The sequence below is a fragment of the Lepidochelys olivacea genome (genome assembly GCF_965140295.1).
Source record: "Lepidochelys olivacea isolate rLepOli2 genome assembly, chromosome: 9".
In the NCBI taxonomy this organism is placed as follows: domain Eukaryota; kingdom Metazoa; phylum Chordata; order Testudines; family Cheloniidae; genus Lepidochelys; species Lepidochelys olivacea.
In genome coordinates, this window is record NC_140419.1 from 24,081,720 (window position 1) to 24,105,469 (window position 23,750).

The window sequence follows — 23,750 nt, forward strand, 5'->3', positions numbered from 1 at the left end:
CTCCTACAAGAATAATTTTGTATATCCCTGATTTTGGGGCTTTGCCACATATTGCAGCCCACATTTCTGGCTTGCCAGGTTGAGAAGCCTGCACCTAAAGGAACACATGGAAGCACAATTGCTTGGGAAAAAAAACAAGACAATATAATGTACTGTAAGTAACAATCCTGCATTGGCAGAAGGTTAGAGGAGAGGGACCGCCTAATAGGTCTTCTCTCTAATTCTGTTATTCTTTGGTTGGTGAGAATATTAACCATGACATTCTTATTGATGAGTGCACTGCAATGTCAATAATGTTCTTTAGCTCATTTGTGGTTTTTTGAATACGATCTGAGTCCTCTCCAAAGCAGTGTTCTCCTCTGAGTGCTTTCAAAACAAGAGATCCAGACTGCAAGCTCAATCATTCCAGTGTAAATCAGCTCCACTTGACTCAGTGAAGTGACTCTGGGTTTATATCAGCATAAATGATAGCAGGACTGGACCTAGATTACAAATATGTACATTGTTTCACAACTGGACATTATAGCAATGGATGCTTATATTTTGGGGAATTTGGGATTTGTCACATGTCTATATGGAGGATTAGCCTTGAATTTAGCAGTTGGTGTCCAGAAACTAGTGCAGTTGCACCAGAGCAAACCCTTCATACAGATAAGAAAAGTCACGATTTGCACTGTTGAAGATTTACCCCTGCTTGAAATCAGGGTAATCTGCATCCCCACATATTGAAGCTTTCCTTATTTGCATGAGTATAGCTGCACTGATTACTGGCTACTGACTGATGAAATTGGGGCTAATTCCCAGTATAGACAAGGCTACAGTGTACAATGAAAGAATTGAGGTGATAAGCCAGTGACTCTATCACTTTTGGTACAATGAGCTAAATAATTCACCTATCAACAGCATATTATACTCTACCCTCCATTTATTTCTTCTTCTGCAGGATGAAATTACTCATTCCAGAATGGATAAAATACTGTATGTCACAGCTGTCAACATTCTAGTATCATTCTTATTGTCAGTTACGTAGTATGTTTGTTACTCCAGTTGTTGAAGTAGGAAATAGGTACACTAGCACCTAGAGCTGCAGTAGTTTGACATTTCCCGACTTACTGTTTTCCCTCTTTAAAGCCTGACTTTAGTGGTGTTACCAAAGAGTAACCTTTCTCTATGTTTTATACAGTTGTTTTCTTGATCGCCTGATTTCTGGTTTTCAAATTTTGTCAGCATTAAACTTGATTTTAATCCATTTTTTTCAGCTGCTTATTTTTCAGTGCCCTCTCTTTTTTTCACAGAATTACAATCAACCTCCAATAATGGCTTTAGCTGTCCCCGTGGCAGTGAAATTTCTGCAGAGGGGTAACAAGGAACTGTGCAGAAACATGTCAAGTTACCTATCCCTGGCTGCAATTACCAAAGCAGATCTGCTGGCTGATCACACAGACGCAATTGTGAAAAGTGTCCTTCAGGGTATGAATATTTTGATCATTCTGCTATGAGACTTTGGGGCCCAATCCTGCAAACCCCCCACACATGGATTTATCAGGATCAGATGCTAATACTAGATTATATGAAGAGAAAGATTTCAAGTAAAGTATATAAAGGCTTACAGTATTTGATAAGCCTTATTGATTAGAAAGCTTTATGGTAGACGGTAAGATCTTTGGGGCAGGAATTATGTCATCCTATGTATGTGTATAGACAGTGCCTAGGCCAGTGGTTCCCAAACTTGTTCAGCCGCTTGTGCCGGGAAAGCTCCTCGTGGGCCAGGCCGGTTTGTGGGCCAGACCTGCTGCGTCTGCAGGTTCGGCCGATCTTGGCTCCCAGCGGCCACGGTTCACTGCTCCAGGCCAATGGGAGCTGCTGGAAGCGGTACATCCCTCGGCCTGCGCCGCTTCCCGCAGCTCCCATTGGCCTGGAGCAGCAAACTGCGGCCACTGGGAGCTGTGATTGGCCGAACCTGCGGACGCGGCAGGTAAACAAACCAGCCTGGCCCACCAAGGGCTTTCCCTGCACAAGCGGTGGAACGAGTTTGGGAACCACTGGCCTAGGCCATTCACATGCAAATGGACTGCAAATAATAAACAGTAATATGAGACAACATTGTGCATATCAAGCCTTTATCCTTCTTGCTTATACCAATGGCAAAATTCCACTGACTTCAGTGGGAGTGAGATCAGACCCGTTCTCTGAGAGTGTCTGAGGTAAATTTTTAAAGCATTGCAATGGAGTTTTATTCCCATATGTGCTATTGTCTTTAATAAGAATTCTGTGGCTAAATTTTTGAAATTTTACTCTGTGGGTTGAAATTATTATGGTAAAGAAGCAAAATATTATTCCATATTTTTAGAGGGTAATGCGATTTAGCTGAAAGAATTCTATTTACAATAGGGCCTTATTTTCCAGATAAGGATGCTGCCAGCGAGTTACAATAGCTGGTCGAATTACTGTGGTGATGTTGTTCTAAAGATGATAGGTCTTAACCCAAGCATATACATTCTGTATATATTAAAAATCTTTGGGATCCATTTATTTTATGATATTATATGGAGAGAGAGCTAAGATGGATGGTAATTTATTCCTTAAACAGTTTGATACCAAATCATTAAGATACTTATAAACTGTGGTGAGAGTTTGCTCTTTCCTGCCTGCAGTTGGTAACCAGTACTGGCTTTCACCCATTTTACAGTGATGTTCATGAAACAACAGTGGGCCAGATCATCTCACAGAAATCTGTGAGCAGAAAGGGTCTTTGGGGACTGGTCTCCCCCTTTCCACGTGGAAGTACGGGTGCCCTCTCTCTGTCTCAGGACCATAAGAGGGGTGTGAGCTGGTAGGTTGGGCAGACAGGTACACTATATTTATTGCTCTCCCTTTCTAGCCTGGTGTGGAATCCACTTAAAAATTAAAATGGCCTAACTCTTCTGTGGAATCCATCTGTGCAGTGGAAGTTTCCCAATCCCCTCTCTTTAGAGAAATGGTTGGTGAAGGAGTTCCAGTCAGCAGCAGTACTCGATTGGATTCATACCAGGCTGCCAGGGAGCTGAAGCCGGTGAGCAGGAGATCCCAGAGTCAATATGAATGGTCCTGGCCTCTGACAAATCTCAGAGATCCAAGGGTTTAGTGGGGTGAACCCTCTATTTCATGTTACAGAAAGGCAAACCCCGCCATCTTCCCCATAATGATCTGGTGAAAGTTTCACCCATTGTAGCATTACAATTGTGGTTGGAGTAAGACTTTAAAAGACATTATTTCACAATAGGACAAAATGTTGTAAAAGAAATGAATTTACTGTTGTGTCAATGGCTATTTCTTTGTAATGTATTGCATTTCTGAGAAGACGTAACAGGCATAATTAGCACACGCATTAGCAAGTGTTGCCAGTGCAGGATTACAAGGTGCTTGTAACATGGTCCAGGGGAAAGTCAGCACATTGAATTTTAAAGTTACTACTAAAATTAAACATGCTGCTGTTTATTGGCCTGTTTGAGATTAATATCTTTAAGCCATGTAACATTGCTGAGAAAATAAAATCCAGGGTGAAGAATATTACTGAATATTACTGACAAAATAAATGTCTGTCTGGATCAGTAAAGCCAAGACTAGTGTCATTATCATATATTAAGATTTTAGCTTGTATGCTAACATTTGGGGAAACAGTGTTATTAATAGGTTTAGAGTAGCAGCCGTGTTGGTCTGTATCTGCAAAAAGAACAGGAGTATTTGTGGCACCTTAGAGACTAACAAATTTATTAGAGCATAAGCTTTTGTGGGCTACAGCCCACTTCATCAGATACATAGCGTTATTAATAGTAAGAACCAAACTGGAACAAGAATTGGTCCTTAAGATATAATCATAGATACGGGAAAATGTTGATATTTTTAAAAGGACACAATTGATTTAATGCCGCAGTATGCTGACACCTGCTCTAGTTTTGCATTTATATAATTCCACCAGCAGATGTTGCTATGGTCATCAGAGATTAAAATTCCAAATTAAAAAAGGGAACTCTGAATTCTTGCTTTTAACACACTTTTCCTAGTTATTTGTGTTTTCATCAATAGTATTTCAATCAGGAAAGATCTGGATTTCAAAATGTTGCTAAGAACCATGATTTAAAACTAAGACAGTTTATTGCAGGGTGGGGGAAGGCTAATAAATATGGATGTGCAAAGATAAATGGACACAGAGGGTCTATTCTGTCCTCAGGTGGACTGAGGCAAATCCAGAGCTATCAGTGCAGTTGCACTAGTGAAACTGAGAACAGAATTTGGCTCAATGCCTGAAAGAGTTTGGGAGCTAATGGATTTATGGACATAGTAACTACAGTGGGGAAAATGTTAGGCTGCATGACTTATTTATATATTATTAGCCATGAAAAGCTATTTAGGAAGAATGTTTAGCTAGAGTATTATGTTTAGAGCAGGAGAGCGAGTTTGTGTGTGTATGGAGGTGGGGGTGAGAAAACCTGGATTTGTGCTGGAAATGGCCCACCTTGATTATCATGCACATTGTAAGGAGAGTGATCACTTTAGATAAGCTATTACCAGCAGGAGAGTGGGGTGGGAGGACGTATTGTTTCATGGTCTCTGTGTATATAATAAAAAGAAAAGGAGTACTTGTGGCACCTTAGAGACTAACCAATTTATTAGAGCATAAGCTTTCGTGAGCTACAGCTCACTTCGCTGTAGCTCACGAAAGCTTATGCTCTAATAAATTGGTTAGTCTCTAAGGTGCCACAAGTACTCCTTTTCTTTTTGCGAATACAGACTAACACGGCTGTTACTCTGAAACCTGTGTATATAATGTCTTCTGCAGTTTCCACAGTATGCATCCGATGAAGTGAGCTGTAGTTCACGAAAGCTTATGCTCAAATAAATTGGTTAGTCTCCAAGGTGCCACAAGTACTCCTTTTCTTTTTGCGAATACAGACTAACACGGCTGTTACTCTGAAATCTAACAGACTAACTCCATTTCCAACACATGAATGTGCACAACCTGCACTCAACACTGATAAATAGACTGTGTGATAAGGAGTTTCATGACGGGGATGGGAGAGACAGAACCCTCCCTGCTTCCATGGAATAGCAGCAAAGCTGCCTCACAGTCACTACTGCAGCTGCAGAGCCCCGTTACTGGTGCTTCTTATGGGGCAGTTTGGTCAGCTGATCCATGTTGTTGCAGATTCATGGGCCCTGACCTTGTCCCTCCCACCCCCAAGAGCTTCTTGGATGCTAGTGCGAAGAAAGCCGTGACAGGACACAGTTCATCAGTGTGCTACAGGCTCCCTAAATCCCATACTCCCACGTGCACAGGGCAGAATCACACTGGTCTGCCACACCCAGAGTTTTCAAGATCCATAGAGTATTTGCTTTATGGGATATTGTTGTTTGCTAGCCAGCATCATATTACATGTTCCATATGAAGAAGACATTAAAGAATGTTAAAGTTACAAAGGGAAGCACCGAAAGCTAGGAAACAACAAAGTTACCCACAGAGCCTTAACTCTGCCTCTTGTGTAATGAATTACAATACAGCCTTGGGTTACAGGATCACATACTATATTTTCTGCAGGAGTCTGCCTCATTCAGTGCACAGATTGCATGGTGAATGAGATGGGGCTGCACCGTGTAGGCAGGGACTGTGAGGCATTCTACTTCAGGCTTGGCAGAGGGATTTCTGGCTCTCAAAAGGAGGAGGTTGAGGCAGTGAGGAAGGTACCATTTTACTCAGGGGAGGAAGAGAGCAGCAGCTGAGAGGCAGATGGGTTTCCAGTTGGAGGTGGGGAAAATCTAAGGTATGAAAATGAGCATACAGGATTCATCTGCAGCAATGGAGCATTTCCAAGATTAAATCTGGTGTGGTACCAGGTGAAAGGCTACTCCAGAACCATGGCATGTCAGACTTAGTTAGGAACAGGGCATTGGGGAAGAGATTTTCTTGCAAATTATTTTTAACTGTTCTACTATATTAATGTATAAAGTATATTTAATGGAATAAAGTATATAGAGATGGGATTTGACAGAGTTGTTGGCTTTGCAAAGCTTACTGGAAGGTCTCGAGTTCTCGTCAATGTGGAGGTGCGTTCTCTGGTCCAGAGCAGATTATTTGGGATGACATTTGACCCAGGAATCTCATAGTTTGCTCCACAGCAAAGATTGTTTGTGAATTTTATTTAATCAATGTCTGTAGTGCAACTGACTGAACATTTTTAATGCAGATACATTGTGGTGGTGGTAGAAGTTGATCTCAAAGCAATTAGATTGTAGATAGAATAAGCCATGTGAGGAGAACACCTGTCCACTAGATCAGCAGTTCTCAGCCAGGGGTCCATGGCCCACTTGGGTTCTGAGAGTCATTTCAGGGGGTCTACCACGCTGGGCCACTCAGAGCCCTGAGCCCTGGTGCCCGAAGCTTGGAGTCCCAAGCACCAGCACTCTGTGGGGCAGAAGCCGCAAGCCCCGGCAGAAGCCATCCTGCAGGGCTAAAGCACCAAGCCATCCCATTGATCCAAGGGGCAGAAGCACTGAGACCCTGCCCTGCAGGGCAAAACTTTTGAGCTCGCCATCCAATAGGGCTCCTGAGCTGCACCCTGGGGGGCAGAAGCCCGTCACTCCCCCTGCAGCTGAAGCCCAGAGACGCCCACCGGTCATGGAGTTTTTATAGCATGTTGGGTGGGCTTTCAAAAGAAAGAGATTGAGAACCGCTGTACTAGATACCACAGTGTATGTGTGTGTGTACTAGGAGGCACAAAACTCCAAGATAAAAGGAAAATTACCTTGTCTGAAATCCATCTTATTGCTTTTGTGTTACTGCTAGGAGAAAGGATCTGGCAGTTGTATAGTGTTCAGGAATTAGTATCACAGTAATATGCAGAAATGGATACCAAAGCCTTTTTTCATCATGTGATCTAAAGAGTATGAGAAATAGATAGAAAAATCAGTTCAGGACAAGGAAGGTATGCATGACTCCAGTGACAAATAGTAATTGCTTTGAAGGAGGCTTTCTCCAAGGTTCACCGTAATTCTAATCTTACTTTTCATTGATACCAACATTTAATATAGAAGCTTCCTTGACAAATTCAGCTAATTACCTAGCATCGCTCTTCCATCACCCTCCACTTCCGCTCTGTGTCCTTCACCTGCTTCTCTGCCACTGTCAGAAGCCTTTCTTAGCTCTCTCCCTTCCTTGAGTCATGAGTCTGCTTCCCTCCCGCTGTATCCAACCTCTACCTTCATTCCCCTCTCATGCGACTCATAGGCTTCAGTGGCTGTGCCGAGTCCACTCGTGAAAGTCATTGCCACAAAATATTATTGCAACAATGAGCTTAGTTGGGTTCAAAAAGGCTTTTGAATTTTATGCGAATAATAATTATATGCTTAGTCACACTATCAAGGGTTAAGAATCATGGGAAAGGGGGAGCCTATACAGGAAGGATGGACTCCACCTAAACCAAAATGGGACCAGATTGCTGGCACTTAATATTAAAAATGTTGTAGGGCAGTTTTTAAACTAAGGGCTGGGGGAAAGCTGACAGGTGCTGAGGAGCACGTGTTCAGACAGAGACATCCCTTAGGGGAAGATCTATTAATGGAGATTCTCTGTGTCCTAGTAAGGAGGAGAGGATGGAAGATGATAAAATACAGGTAGGGTCTGATGAGAAACAGTCAAATGAAAAAAAAGTCCCATTCAATTACATCATGTAATGTCAGACAGCAAAAAAGTGACAAGTTTTTAAAGTACTTATATACCAAGGCTAGAAGTCTAAATAATAAGATGGGTGAACTCTTGTGCCTCATTTTAAATGAGGATATTGATATAATAGGCATCACAGAAACTTGGTGGAATGAGGATAATCAATGGGACATATTAATACCAGGGTACAAAATATATTGGAGGGACAGAATAGGTCATGCTGGTGCGGCAGTGGCATTATATGTGAAAGAAAGCATAGAATCAAATGAAGTAAAAATCTTAAATGAACCAAACTGTACCATAGAATCTCTATGGATAGTAATTCCATGCTCTAATCATAAAAATATAGCAGTAGGGATATATTACCTACCACATGACCAGGATGGTGATAGTGACTCTGAAATGCTCAGGAAGATTAGAGAGGCTATTAAAATAAAAAAACTCGATAATAATGTGGGATTTCAACTATTCCCATATAGACTGGGTACATGTCACCTCAGGATGGGATGCAGAGATAAAGTTTCTTGACACCTTAAATGACTACTTCTTGGAGCAGCTAGTCCCGGAACCCAAAAGAGGAGAGGCAATTCTTGATTTAGTCCTAAGTGGAGCACAGGATCTGGTCCAAGAGGTGAATATAGCTGGACCGCTTGGTAATAGTGACCATAAATATAATTAAATTTAACATCCCTATAGGGGGGGAAACACCACAGCAGCCCAACACTGTAGCATTTAATTTCAGAAAGGGGAACTACACAAAAATGAGGAGGTTAGTGAAATAGAAATTAAAAGGTACAGCGCCAAAAGTGAAATCCCTGCAATCTGCATGGAAACTTTTTAAAGAGACCATAATAGAGGCTCAACTTAAATGTATACCCCAAATTAAAAAACATAGAGAACCAAAAAAGTGCCACCGTAGCTAAACAACAAAGTAAAAGAAGCAGTGAGAGGCAAAAAGGCATCCTTTGAAAAGTGGAAATTAAATCCTAGTGAGGAAAATAGAAAGGAGCATGAACTCTGACAAATGAAATGTAAAAATATAATTAGGAAGGCCAAAAAAGAATTTGAAAAACAGCTAGCCAAAAACTCAAAAAGAAATAGCAAAATTTTTTTAAAGTACATCAGAAACAGGAAAACTGCTAAACAACCAGTTGGGCCGCTGGACGATCGAGATGCTAAAGGAGCACTCGAGGACGATAAAACCATTGTAGAGAAACTAAATGAATTCTTTGCATCAGTCTTCACGGCTGAGGATGTGAGGGAGATTTCCCAAGCCTGAGCCATTCTTTTTAGGTGACAGATCTGAGGAACTGTCCCAGACTAAGGTGTCATTAGAGGAGGTTTTGGAACAAAGTGATAAACTAAACAGTAATAGTCACCAGGACCAGATGGTATTCACTCAAGAGTTCTGAAGGAACTTAAATGTGAAGTTGCAGAACTACTATCTGTTGTCTGTAGCCTATCATTTAAATCAGCTTCTGTACCAAATGACTGGAGGATAGCTAATGCGATGCCAATTTTTAAAAAGGGCTCCAGAGGTGATCCCAGCAATTACAGGCTGGTAAGCCTGACTTCAGTACCGGGAAAACTGATTGAAACAACAGTGAAGAACAAAATTGTCAGACACATAGATGAAGATAATTTGTTGGGGCAGAGTCAACATGGTTTTTGTAAAGGGAGATCATGCCTCACCAATCTACTAGAATTCTTTGGGGGGGTCAACAAGCATGTGGACAAGGAGGAGCCTGTGGATATAGTGTACTTAGATTTTCAGAAAGCCTTTGGCAAGGTCCCTCACCAAAGGCTCTTAAGCAAAGTAAGCAGTCATGGGATAAGAGGGAAGGTCCGCTCATGGATCAGTAACTGGTTAAAAGACCAGGGAAAAGGGTAGGAATAAATAGTCTGTTTCCAAAATGGAGAGCAGTAAATAGCGGTGTCCCCCAGGGATCTGTAATGTGACTGGTGCTGTTCAACATATTCATAAATGATCTGGAAAAAGGGGTAAACAGTGAGGTGGCAAAGTTTTCAGACTATACTGAATTACTCAAGGTAGTTAAGTCCAAAGATGACTGAGAAGAGTAACAAAGTGATGTCACAAAACTGGGCGAGAAAGTGGCAGATGAAATTCAATGTTCATAAATGCGAAGTAATGCATATTGGAAAACATAATCCCAACTATACATACAAAATGATGGGGTCTAAATTACCTGCTGTCACTCCACAAAAAAGTCTTGAAGTCATCATGGATAGTTCTCTGAAAACATTTGCTCAATGTGTAGCAGCAGTCAAAAAAGCTAACAGAATGTTAGGAGCCATTAGGAAAGGGATAGATAATAAGACAGTAGATACCATAATGCCACTATATAAACCCATGGTGTGCCTATATCTTGAATAATATGTTCGGTTCAGGTTGACCCAAGTCTAAAAAGATATATTAGAAATGGAAAAGGTACAAGAGAAAGGCAATAAAAATGATTTAAAGGTATGGAACAGCTTCCATCTGAGAAGAGATTGAAAAGACTAGGACGATTCAGGCTGGAAAAGAGACGACCAAGGGGGAATTTGATAGAGGTCTATAAAATCATAAATGGTGTGGAGAAAGTTAATAAGGAAGTGTTATTTACCCCTTCACAAAGCATAAGAACCAGGGGTCACCCAATGAAGTTAATAGGCAGCAAGTTTAAAACAAGCAAAAGAAAGTATTTCATCACACAATGCACAGTCAATCTGTGGAACTCTGCCAGGGGATTTTGCGAAGGCCAAAACTATAACTGAATTACAAAAAGAATTAGAGGATAGGTCCAGGAATAGCTATTAGCTAAGATGGTCAGTGATGCAAGCCCATGCTCTGGGTGTCCCTAAGTCTCTGACTGCCAGATGTTGGGACTGGACAATAGTATGGATCACCTGATGATTGCCCCGTTCTGTTCATTCCCTTTGAAGCATCTGGCACTGGCCACTTTTGAAAGACAGGATATGGGTCTATGGACCATTGGTCTGGCCCAGTATGGTCATTCTCATTTCGTGGGTTCAGGTACAAACGTGTAACACCCTCAGTTCATGACTTTTTGAACAAACCTAGCCAGTTTCATATAGACCTGGGTCAGTTTGTATTTACCTTGAAACCATGAGAAACTCCTACTCTTTCCCATTGTTTCATCAAAAAACTGGGTGCGATTTCATTGTTCACACTGAGTTTTGCTTTGAATTTTGGGTACAATCACATGTGGTTCTCAAAGCGAAACTTGGGGAGAAAACCCAGGTGGATCACAACTAAAGACAAGTTTCTCTGTGAACCCAAACTGCCTTATTTCCCACATTAATATGTAAATTGAGTAATAAATTATGGTTTGATCCTGAGATGTGCCAAGCACCTTCTGTTCCCATTGGATCTAATCCTGAGGTCCTTATGAAGCTGTTAGTCAATCCTCACTAATGCAAAACTTCTGTTGGTTTCAGTGGAGTCAGTTACTTTGGATTTCTAACTGAATTTTGACCTTGTGTAAACACTTCCAGAATAGGTGCCTTGACTTCAGTGTGAATGTTGGGTGTTAACAATGGCAGCATTGGGCATATGGTGGTCATCTTTTTTAGGGATTTCTCCAGACTGGACACCCCCTTTTCTGGGGGAAGCTATACAAGGACAACTTCATCTGGACACAGATTTTGTGGGGATCTGCCTCTTTAAGGACACCTTGGTCTCCTGTGAAGGGCAACTTGGTTGTCCATCCCCTTGGTTGCCTTCAGGGAAGGGATACCTAACCTGGGCAAATGTTTAGCATTAAGTCCCTGGGTACTCATCACCCCTCAGGTCCCTCAGTGTCAGGCCCTTTGTGTGAGATGCTGATATTTGTACGCTCTTTTACATAGTGAATAAAAACAAATCTTTTGATGAGAAAACCAGAATACAATGTTGTATTACTGTCAGCGTTCATCCTTGTGAGAAATTGTAGGCAGTATCAGTTTGATAAAGTATTTTATTTACAAGACAACTTTACAAAAATAATTTCAATAAAATTATTACAAAATTCATTTACAATATAATACAGCTGCATCTTCTCAAAGGGTAACACTGGATTATTATGGGGAATACTATGTCTAGGCATACGTTAGGTCAATCCATAGCATAAGTAATGTTTTGAACAAGGCACTACTTTATGATAGTGTACATACCAGTAACAAAGAGTAATAAAAAACAAACATTACTTTATAAGTCTCAGATGGTTCATCTGTAAGAGTGGCATTAGCAATATGAAAGCAACAAATGGGGAACCCCAGAAAATGCGACCGTCTTATGTTAGTTCTATAAAAGCAGTTCCAGCTATTTGTTTGCATGTGTTTAGTTTAGCAATGAATGCAAGAGCCAAATTCTGCTCTCAAGTGTCTACAAATAGCTCTCATTGGCTATGAATCTGAAAACACAGCTGGAGAGATAGCAGTTTATCTATATTTAAGAACAGCATTTCCAATATCATTCTCTGATGTGTTTTTTCAGTGTTTGGCCAGGACAGCAGACAGAGATCAAATCCAATCTCTACAATGCTTCATTTGTAAGCTAAAATACAATTTTTTCTTGAGGTTTATTTAAGAATTTAGACACTCAGGGCTGTAGGGCTCTGTGTGTTTGTACCTATTGGTTCATTCTTTGGTTCAGAATCTAGTTTCTCAGTATTTAGGAAACATATTGAGCTCCTCCATGTGGCAGAATCTCTGTGACTCCCCACCCAACAACATTGCCTCGGATATTACATGAATCTTCTGCTCTAGGCCGCGCTGTTATCTCTTCATTGCTGAGAACTCTATCCCAGATATTAAAGCCAGTCAGTTTTCCTGAAAAGGCTAAAGTTTCATCAAAACCACCTCCAACACAGCAACCATTCTTTTCTTGGCCTACCTGCAAAATTCCTCCATCTGGAATTATATAAGCCTCTGCTGTTTCTGAGCTGGTAGCGACAAGCTCCCCATTTGCCCACAATGATATGGTCCCATTGTCTGAGCTCCAAGTGCCACAAAAGTGAGCCCATTGTCCAGGAGAAATTGTGTTTGGGGCAATTAACTTGTTCTGGTCACTACCTACAGCAAGTACCGCAGAGTCATGGCTGAGATAGAATTGAATTTCATATGGATTTCTCTTTGTGCCATAGGAGAATATGATCGTTTTGTCCAGCACCTCAGTCACTTTGACCCAAATGCAGGCAGTAAAGGATTGGAGCATCATGTCAACAGTTGGGTGAACACTCCCAAAGATCTTTTTGGAACGCATTGGGAATAAAATTGCAGTTTCACACCCTAGGGGAAAAAAACAGAATTAGAAGTATTATTCTACCCCAGCTAATTTCAGTAAAAGGTGAAGTATTTGTACATTCACAGTTTGGATTCTTGACATAAATTTACCTCTTTAGGCTGGGATTTCCAAAGGGAGTCGGGCTCCTTTGAAAATCCCAATACCATACAGTATGTTGTAGGAATAGATGATAGAATGAATGCATTGAACATTTTATTGCCATGGGGTTGCTTGGATTAGACAGGTCTTCCAAAAGAAGTGGCTATAAAAAATTTACAGCATCCCGGGCCCATGACATACTTTGTTTATGACACGTTTTGTTTCATGTGTGTTCTTTTTTAGTCTCTGTATTTTTTTCTCCTTAGAATCATAAGACTGGAAGGGACATCAAGAGGTCATCTAGTCCAGTCCCTTGCACTCATGGCAGGACTAAGTATTATCTAGACCATTCCTGACAGGTGTTTGTCTAACCTGCTCTTAAAAATCTCCAATGATAGAGATTCCACAACCTCCCAAGGCAATTTATTCCAGTGCCTCAGTGTTCTTTTCTCCTTAGGAATACATTGTCATGGAAACAGCAATGCTGTTGGCATGGGAGGAACTCAGTGGCCTCTACAGGTTCATCTTAATGTTAGAATGGCTGGAAATTTCTTCCATAGTTGTGAAACCCAGGCATTGGATAGTCATGATCACATACTATATGCATTATAAAGAGCAATACAGTCTATTACCATATTAGATAATGGCTACAATTTTGGAAAGTACCTAAGTGACATACTAGCCTACACCCCATTGACTTTCAAGAGACTTAGGCTTATAAGTGCCTAAGTCACTTCTGAAAATTGGACCTGCGCTCCTATATCACTTAGATGCTTTTGAAAATTTTCCCATGTTCTGAATATGATATACTATGAAGACATTATGAGTCAGATAAACACAATTATAAGTGAAAACATACTGTAGTTTATTACTTAATATTTTTGCATAAAAGTGTATCCTGAAAGGAGCGGAAACAAAGAGGCCTACCATGCAGATTCTGAACACAGTTATACCAGTGTAAATCCAGAGCAACTCCACTGACACCAGAGGAGTTATTCTAGATTTACACTGATGTACTTGTGAACAGAATCTGGCACACAATACATTACAAGAACAACATTTCACCTACTCAGACTAGATTCAAATCCTGATTAGTTCCCAAGCTCAGTGCGCTCATCCCAGTCCCTTGTGAGTTTCTATCCACACCATAATATTTTCACACAATTTGTCACAGGTGTTGTGGACTGGAGCAATAGGTGTTGAAAGGCAGGCATGTGTGGGGACCATTGACAGAGGCATGCAGAGAAACTTCCAAAACTGCCTGCCTGCTCCGAACTTTGCTTTAATTTTTTTAGTCATTAACTTTCAACTGCACTAAATTGGGCCCCCAAAATCAATTAATATAAAATAAACTGAAAAGATCCATTTTTTAAGAAGCTCTTCTCCCATCTCCAATCAGTGATGATCAGTATGTTGATAACAAAAATTAGATTAGTGATGGCCAGTAACAGAAATCCATTCAAGAAAGAAAAGTAACTAATGATAATAAAGGCATATTTGACATTCTTGATACTGTTGTCTAGTTAATATATGGTACATTAATATTCCAGTTGACTTAAGGTAAAAGAGGCCCCTTCTACAATTAAGCTGACTCATTTCCTGTTTAAACAAGCAATAGAAGCTAAAATGTCTAAAATATGTCTTAAAATCTTTGCTTTCATGAATGAAGGACTCTTTCTGCCTTCCAGGATTAGACTGCTGCATTATTTCATATGCTGGCTTCTTTGAACTTTCAGCACAATAATTTTTTTTTCATTGGCTTTTTTTCGGGGGGCATATGGTGGGGAGGCAACTGTGGATAGACACTACTTAAAAATATTAGGAATACTATCTTGAAACAGCTTTTTAATGAGCAGACTTTCTGGCTTTATTATCGAGGGCTAAACAAAATTAAAACCAGCTTCATAGAAGAACAACAAAAGTGTGGTTAGAAAATCCCTCAAGAGTAGGTCTGGCAATAATTCAAGATGTGAGAAATCAAAACCAGTTGCTGAAAAGTCTCTTGGAAAAGATCTCCAGAGAGACCTACGGAGTATTTCTATATTTAATTACTATTCTATATCATATTAGGATTTTTTCTGTAAAAACATATAGAGAAGAGTCTGCCTCAATTACACAGATGTAATTCAGGAGTAATTCCAATGAAGTCAATAGAGTTATTATGGATTTACACCAGTGGAACTGAGTTTGGAATGTGATTGTTAAATGCTCTGTGGTTGGTACAAATATGCAAAAATGAAAACTGACTGAGAGGTTTCACTTTTGTTTCGTAGTATGAGTTTGGCATATTGTGGGATAGACTTGAATAATGCTGAACCATCATGTTAATTCTGAAAAAGACAACATTTTTGTGCAAGCAAAAGGAAAATATTGCTGGTTGCATTCTTTCAGTGTAATCCTTGCCCCTGTCACCCTCCCCTCCCTGACATATATTAATATGACACTATATCCTATTTTTTCCCTGCTTCTGCTTACAAAGCTATTCTAAATTAAAGCTGAATTCATGGTCTACCATCATAGGATACATTTTGTTCAAGGTTATAAAATGCCTTAATATTATTTTAATAGGTTCCGGTGTGAATTACTCTTTGCATTTATGGCTACATTTTCAAAGCTGTAAGAGGTGTGCCTACAAAAGGTACTTACTTTTGTAAGAACTCACATTGCAGCATCACTGTATATTCACTAGCACAAACTGTGTAACTGCACACCACACTTCCCATATGCACACACAAATATGGGGTTTTGTGATTCCAATGGGCATGCATTTTTGTACCATGCTCCTTTTGTCCTTGTTGGAAAATTTGGCCCATAAAATCATTATATTGGTAATATTTATAACAGGTGGAATTATAGATATTCAATAGATTGAGCTTTATATTTGAAAGAGTTGTGGTATGTTGGTAGTAATTTTTCACACACCTCTTTAGTTATTAATATATAGGGGGTCTATTCTTCCATCCCTACATTTCTCTAATTAATTCAGTCAGGTACCATACAGTGGTGTATGGAAAGCCTGGAACACAGGATTTGAAATACTAGCTCAGTCCACATGGTCCATCTAGCATGGTATCCAGACCTTAACTGCCATCACTACATCATACTTCAAAAGAAGGAAAAAACCCTATATACAAGATACATGGGGAAAGCTGTTCCCTCCTGACCCACCATGGGTGATCAGTATTTGTCCAGAAGCATGACATTTGATTAGATGTTGCCCATTGACACTGTCCGTGTGCTTTCAGGTCTACATCTGCTCCAATTCACAGCTAGAATTGGTGAGAAGGATGCAGCAGCTGGGTTAGAAAAAGTAAAGATTGGCAGTATATGGAGCGAATGAAAGCTTTCTGTGAACTAAGGTGGAAATCTGGAGCTGGGAAGGTGAAGGGCAAGAAAACATCAAGATTTCACAAGTTAGTCTATTAAAATATGTCCACTGCTCGTTGGTCACAGCCTTAGTCTGGAAGCCTCTCCTAGCCTCAGCATCACAGTTGACTTACTCTAATAATAACTTTGACTAGATTCTTCTTTGGTCCCCAAATTTGAAAAGCCGGCCAGCTTTTTTTTATGGAGAGCTTAGTGAGTTTCCCCACTGCACACACATCTTGTTTCTAACTGTCTCTTTACGGTCATGCCCTGATGTAGGAATGTTTAGCTGAGATATTGAATATTGCTGTTCTGGACAGGGTATTAAAAGAGAGAATTCTGAGAAATGCTACCTGGCATAGACTTACCAGCTGGCAGTAAGTGCTGAGCTGCCCACTTTTGCGATCCTTTTAGTTCAGCTCTTGTTTTCTGTAGTTCTTCCCTCAGAGAGTTCAAAATGAAATTGTCCCCTCTGCCCATGTAACTGGATTTATCTTGCGGCTGAAAACCTGTCTCCACTTTAGCTGTCCTCTGCCAAACACTCTCCAGCTGGGTGAGTCTGTTAGACACGTTGAGGCTCAGCTGCAGAAGCTCTTCAAGAATCTTTCTTTGCTCAGATTCATGAAGCGTCTTGGACTCCTGAATATGATCTCTGTTCCTCATCAGTGTTTGGTCCACCTGTGACAAGACTTGGGAGGTGACTGTCTCAATGGTGGTGGTACACATGCCAGCAAAATTAGCCACAAACTGGATCATTTCTGCTCGTAGAGTTTGCAGTTCCACCTTAAGGATTTCATCAATGGATTGAAGCAACATGTTCTCTTTCATCTGTGAGTTCTCAAGCATGATGAAGAGTTTGTCCCATTTCGTGGGCTCTTGCTGACAGTCACATGAAATAGCTGAAGTACAAGACACAGATGTTAATATTTCTCTTCATTCATTTTTTTTCAAACAAAGGAGTTATTTAATAAAATCTCTCTTCATTTATTGCCTATGGTCTCTAAACCACCAGTGCTTTCCCTATGAATTAAAACAGAAGACAAGGCAATGTGTAATTTAGCTGTTCTAAGAATCAGAGCAACATTTCCAACATTTCTTTTAGAAGGGAGAACTGGAAAATAAGGAGTATAGAGAGATTTTGCAGGGACATGCTAAAGTATTTGCATCGTTTGTCTGTGTTAAATAATCTGCTTTTACAAAGCACTTTCATTTTGTTTGAAAAATGGTATGTTAGCAATAACTGTTACAAGAACTAAGTAACAAAGAAAGTGATTTAAATAGCTTATCTTTGGTTTTTATAGAAACTGCTATCTTGTGTTTAATAACACAAAAATAGTTTAAATCCACTTACTTTCTTCAGTAGCAGGAACTATACTTTCTATTTCATTCTCGAAATTCAGGTACATGAGATCATAGTCCTCATTGTTCAAAGCAGAGGAGGAAGACCAGAAAGCACAAAGTAGAATTGTCAAAGAAAGCATTTCTTGAAACAGCATACTCCAGCTGTTTCCTAAAAGTCTCTGAGTCCTCTGGAGTTAAAGGTCTCTCAGAATTGAGCAGAGACAAGACTATTAGAGTCTGATACAGAAAGCCCTTAATAAATACTCCTGGAGTTCCTGATCTTGAATGAATGAGTAATGCTTGTGCCACGGCTGTAAGAAGAGTGCTTCTGACTTTTATTTTTTTGGATAGGAGTAGGGGGAGGCGTGCAAGTTGCACAATCTTGAGCCTTAAATGTTTACAGTGTGGGTGGATTAACGAGAGGAGGGGAAAGAATGGGGAAAACTGCTCTTGCAACTGTGACTTTTCCTTTGAGACCAGACTTCTGTAACATGAAGTGGTAGCATTGACAGAAGAGAACAAGGGGAACTAAATCACTGTGAATTTGATGGATACAAGCAGGATAAGCATTTTACTATCTTGTGCTATTTTACATCCCTTTTGTAATGGAAGGAGTTCTGTGCCCTACCTATTTACAAATTCCTTTTAAAGTTAAGCTCTGTGGTCATGAAAGGATTGGAAGAAAAATTAAAATAGCTGGAATTGTTTTAGATAGAAATGTGTTGTAACGTCACTACAAATATTTTATTTCAGAAGTAACTTTAGCTTAGCAGCTGCATGATTGGACTATTTATGCTAAAATACAATACCAACATTTTTCTATTAACTTGAAAAACCCCAAGTGGATTACTCTTGGATTAGCTATTCATCCAGTGCTTAGATATTACTGTTGCTTACTATTAGGTGCTATATGAAACTTTTGGTAGATAGGTTACCTTCGTCTGTCTAAAACTACTCAGATACACTTTGCAAAGTGTTTGAACCATTTATTGTTTCAGTGTCCTCCCTTCAAGTCAAGTTCAATGGTAACATAATGATGGTGTAAGTGGCACATTGGGTATAAATTACTTAGAGAATGGTTATAAATGATCATATGTGGTAAAAGAGCATAACTTGCATCAATTTGGCATTCCATGGTTATGCAAAATGGGTGTCACTTTCATGCCCATGGGTTACAGAAGGGTAGCAGAAAAAGCAACAGAAGGATGCAAGATAAAGTAATCATTGTTCCTAGCCTAGCTTCCAACCTATTTTATTTTAACATCCTCGTCTTACCTTGAAGGAGCCTTTCTGACAAAGCAACATCACTATCTATATACACCAAAACTGTCAAATTCACATTCAGTCTGATCCCTTAATAGCCCTGGCTGCATGGAATGTCAGTCCTGCCCAAACATTTCTCAGTTTTGAATGGTCTATCCCACCAGCAGCCAGAGGCCTCAGAGGAAGAGCAATGTGCTAATAGTGAGAGTTAATGGAAAGTATCTTATGTGAGAGGCCTGTGTTTTATGGAATGGAAGGACATGAGTTTTGTTTCCAATGCCTTATTCATACGGTTAACCAATGACTGTGATATCTGTCTGTTTATGACAGGTTTCAGAGTAACAGCCATGTTAGTCTGTCTTTGCAAAAAGAAAAGGAGTACTTGTGGCACCTTAGAGACTAACCAATTTATTTGAGCATGAGCTTTCGTGAGCTACAGCTCACTTCATCGGGTGCATACCGTGGAAACTGCAGTAGACATTATATACACACAGAGACCATGAAACAATACCCCCTCCCACCCCACTGTCCTGCTGGTAATAGCTTATCTAAAGTGATCATCAAGTTGGGCCATTTCCAGCACAAATCCAGGTTTTCTCACCCTCCGCCCCCCCCCACACAAACTCACTCTCCTGCTGGTAATAGCCCATCCAAAGTGACCACTCTCTTCACAATGTGTATGATAATCAAGGTGGTCCATTTGTGCAAAATTTGTGCAGGAAATGGCCCACCTTGATTAGCATACACATTGTGAAGAGAGTGGTCACTTTGGATGGGCTATTACCAGCAGGAGAGTGAGTTTGTGTGGGGGGGGGCAGAGGGTGAGAAAACCTGGATTTGTGCAGGAAATGGCCCACCTTATTATCATACACATTGTGAAGACTCAGAGATGTTGCTTGAGGAGTTTGCATACCAGGAGTTGTGAGTTAAGGGTCACTTGAACTGCTATTACCCTTGATTAAAGGGAACACACTTATTTTTTATCAGTGTGTCACTTTTGGTTCTCACCTCCCAGCTCCCTTTACAGGGAAGGTTTGATGCTCACCTGGGAGAAAGTAAGCTGCAGTGCCAACTTTAGCCACAAAAGTGAGCACCAGGCTGGCACACTCCTTTACACTAATCATTACAAATGTAGGTTCATATTCAAACTCAAGGGTAAATCTAGGGAAGTTTAAGTCAGTATAACTTGTCCTCTTCTGGCCCATCATTATGTAAATTGAAACTGGGCTAGTGCCACTTACCAACATGTAAGGACTTGTCTACACAGGGAAACTGACCAGCCTAGTTGTACCAGGTATTCAGCTGTAGCTATACTGGTCAATTTCCTCAATGTTATGCATCACTTTTAAAGGTAGCCCTTATTGTCTGGTATTTAGCTGTATGCCTGTTACAGAATAAAGAGGCCACATGCAGCCCTTAATCTGCAGTGCAAGTCTAACTGGGTGGAATTTTCAAAAGCACCTAACTGTTTTAGGAGCACAGCTCCCATTAATTTACAATGGGATTTGTGCTTCTAAATGAGTTAGGTGCTTTTGAAATCTCATGCTAATATCTGTGGGAGTTTTGTGGATAGAATATGACCCAAAACTGAACTAGTCCCTCTGTCTGCTGATTCCTTTGGGATAATTCATTAGCAAATACCTTTCTCTTATGACTGTCCCTTATAACCTTTCATCCTGAAGGATTCCAAATTGGTTAACAAACATTTACAGCATGGACCACATGAAACAAACTCTGGTGCAGAAAGTGAAAGTTGGGTGGCCCTCCAGCTGCACAAGAGTGGAAGAGAGGGAAATACCAAGCTGGGATTTACATTTTCCTAGTGTGTATGATGGATATAAAACATATCACTTCTGATGATGGTTGAGAAATCTTCAGTAACCACAGATGAATAATTATAGGGTAATATCCTAGACCCTGCCAAGTCCCCTTTGTTCTGCTCTCTTAAAATTGCCCTATATGGGAAACCAAGAATTCCTGACTGATGTAACTAGCTCTATGCTACCTCCACTCCAGAGTAGGGGGCCAGATGGGGCATGGCTGGAGGTGCTGCATTGAGCTATTCTCTGTGTGTGTAATGGCCTTTGTGGGTGGTTGCAAGCTGGCACAATGAAAAATAACCCTGAGGCTGTTCAAAGTTGCATTTTAGTTTTTTAGTTCATAGTCAGTTTTCGATTATGCTTTTACTGTGTCTTTCGTGAGTTTGATATTGTAAAAGTGTATTAACTGCTGGCTTTTCAGCTAACACATATGAACCATTTCTACTATCCAGTGAGTGGCCTGTTTATCTTCCATAGCTACAAAGCACAAATTAAAATGGGAGAAAAAGCAGGAGGCCAATATGCCAGTTCCTATTGGAAACCAAATCCACAGAGACTTTAAATACTTTAAAGGATTTAGAGAGTGGATCCATACTATATAGTGATAGGCAGATGTTTTCCATATGTCATGCAAATGCAACTTAAACATTCCAAGACCGGCATGTATAGCTTGTTATGTTATACATTTCTATATGAGACTTGGTTTCAAATTAAATTGTGCAGGCACATCTTCAAACACTAGAAAATGTGTGAGAGTATTTTGCATGTCTCTCTCTGATTGACTCTCTCATCTCTTCCCTTTGACATTTGGAAATGGCACCCTAACCACTTATGTTCAAATTCACCTTCATGCTCGTTTACTTCTTTAAATAACCAGATACTGTTTCCATATGTTGGTTGTTTTGTTTTAGTGTTTTATTCTCAGCAAAAGAGAAAAATAGTTACTGTGCATTCTGTTTCAGATTCATTTAAAACTACACTTACTCTGTCTGTCTTTTAGGGCTCAGTTAAATATCACCCAAATCTGAGATCTCATCAGCCAGTCTTCATTTACTGGTACTTGTACTCAAGGCTGAAAATAATGATTAATAGGAAATGTTTTCTATTTTCCCCATATTGCTTCTTAGTGAAATTCCTCCTTCAGTAATTTGTTCTTTGGTTTCTTGATCCAATATACATGTTGTACATCTGTGGACTTTGTTTTGTTTTTCTGTATTCCCCATGATTCTCAGAAATTCAAAGTTGTTAACATGCCACACCGGTATGGAGGTATCTAGCTATAGGGATGTTGGTATCAGAAAGGCCAAGATGGCAGATAAAGCTTTGAAACATATTTCTCAGGATTTCTCTATTTTCACTCTGTTAACAGGAAATTCCATGTTGCTGCGTGTGTTGCCCTCTGTGTATGAAAAGCGGCCACAGCCAATTAACAACCATCTGACAGAGCTGGTGGCACTGATGTCTCAGCTAGAGCAAGCAGAACACCACCACCTTCTAAGGCTATTTCAGATAGTGGCAAGGAGAAAGCAACCTGAGGTAAATGTATAATACCAGACATTGCCAGTGGAATAAGGTTATTCACTCTCTGGAGAGTTTATGTTGTTCAGAACATCCTGACAGTACAGTAAAATGTCCCATGTACTGCATGTACCAGGTCAGTGGTTCTCAACCTTTCCCATACCAGGAGGCTCCCATGTGACAACAGAAAGGGTTTTGGGACTCTCTGCAAGTAGCCATAAAGAAAGAGAAGGTGATCCTGACCCTGTTGGACCTGTTCGTGACCCCCACACTGAAAATCTATTAGACAGGACTAAAGCTCAAACAATGCAGCAAACATTTTGTCCAACTATTTGTTTGATTTGGTAAATGAATTTGCTTCAGCCACACTTTCTTTTGTGTTTGCTCTCTGAAAACATTTGAGCAGTAGAGGTTTACCTACAAAAATGGTGCTGGAAAGCACACTTTAGTGATCTGGATGAATATTTGTGGAAATTGAACTTTAAATTCAAATGGATAAATGTGTGTGCTGGACGCGTTTGTTCACTCAGTCAGACAGGCAAGGAACCCCACCATGCTGCTTATTCAACCAATTACAACTAAGCAACACAGCTCAAATTTTGAATATTTATGATCAATCCATGTAGTAAATTTATGAGACGCTGGTTGAAAAAATGCAAGGAAATTACTACCTTCCCATGGATATTCTGCAAGAAGAAAAGGACACTGAATTTGTCAAATAAATTACTTTTTGCCAATTATTTGCTCAGCTCTGCTAAAGAGATGGTCAAATTGCCAGGAAAATGTTCAGAATGCTGATATTTTTACTGAGTTAGGGAATGTAATGTAACTATTTTACATAATATAAATATACTGCTATAATATGCTGCTATAAATACTACATATTTGCAAAAAACCTTCGAAGAGCCAGATTTTTGCAAATGTTCTTTAATTACTGTAATTTAAGTCCATGGAAGTTTAATGGAATCTGTACAGGCTGCCTTAGGCTGTCAGAAAAGATTTATTGGGGGTATTTAAAGCTGGCACTGTTATCTGACCAGGGATGAAGAATCTAAAATGGGAGACTATCCACCCTGACTCATCTCATTTTAGCTTAAAATTTCCTACCACTTTTGGTTATTCCTTTGGCAGTTATGTATTGTTTCTCATAATTACATTTCTTTTTTGAAGATAAGGATGTACGAAAAAGGCTTAAATAATGTTTAAAGTCTAGTTAAAATGAACTAGTGTCAGAATATGAGTGAGCAGGAGTGTAACTAGAGCAAAACATGTGCTTTGAAAATGATACACCTACTTACACAAGCATGACACTTATAAGGCACAGAACATTAGAACTGGGTACAATGCTGGCTACTTTACAGAG

At 40.0% G+C, this 23,750-nt stretch overlaps 2 protein-coding genes across 8 annotated transcripts in view; one reads left to right on the forward strand and one right to left on the reverse strand.

The window, feature by feature from the left end:
* Positions 1-23,750, forward strand: part of VEPH1 (ventricular zone expressed PH domain containing 1) — a 177,712-nt gene that overhangs the window by 24,283 nt on the left and 129,679 nt on the right. For all 7 annotated transcript variants that reach the window (XM_084638166.1, XM_084638164.1, XM_084638167.1 and 4 more), the window contains 2 exons: positions 1,296-1,470; positions 22,239-22,405. In XM_084638166.1, the coding sequence (XP_084494292.1) occupies positions 1,296-1,470; positions 22,239-22,405 (342 nt within the window). The remainder of the gene's footprint in view (positions 1-1,295; positions 1,471-22,238; positions 22,406-23,750) is intronic.
* PTX3 (pentraxin 3) lies at positions 11,656-18,098 on the reverse strand. Its single transcript, XM_084639303.1, has 3 exons — positions 17,797-18,098; positions 16,814-17,344; positions 11,656-12,985 (listed from the first exon to the last, which is right to left on the reverse strand). Exons 1-3 carry the CDS (start codon positions 17,939-17,941, stop codon positions 12,369-12,371), a joined length of 1,293 nt encoding a protein of 430 aa, XP_084495429.1. The 5' UTR covers positions 17,942-18,098; the 3' UTR covers positions 11,656-12,368.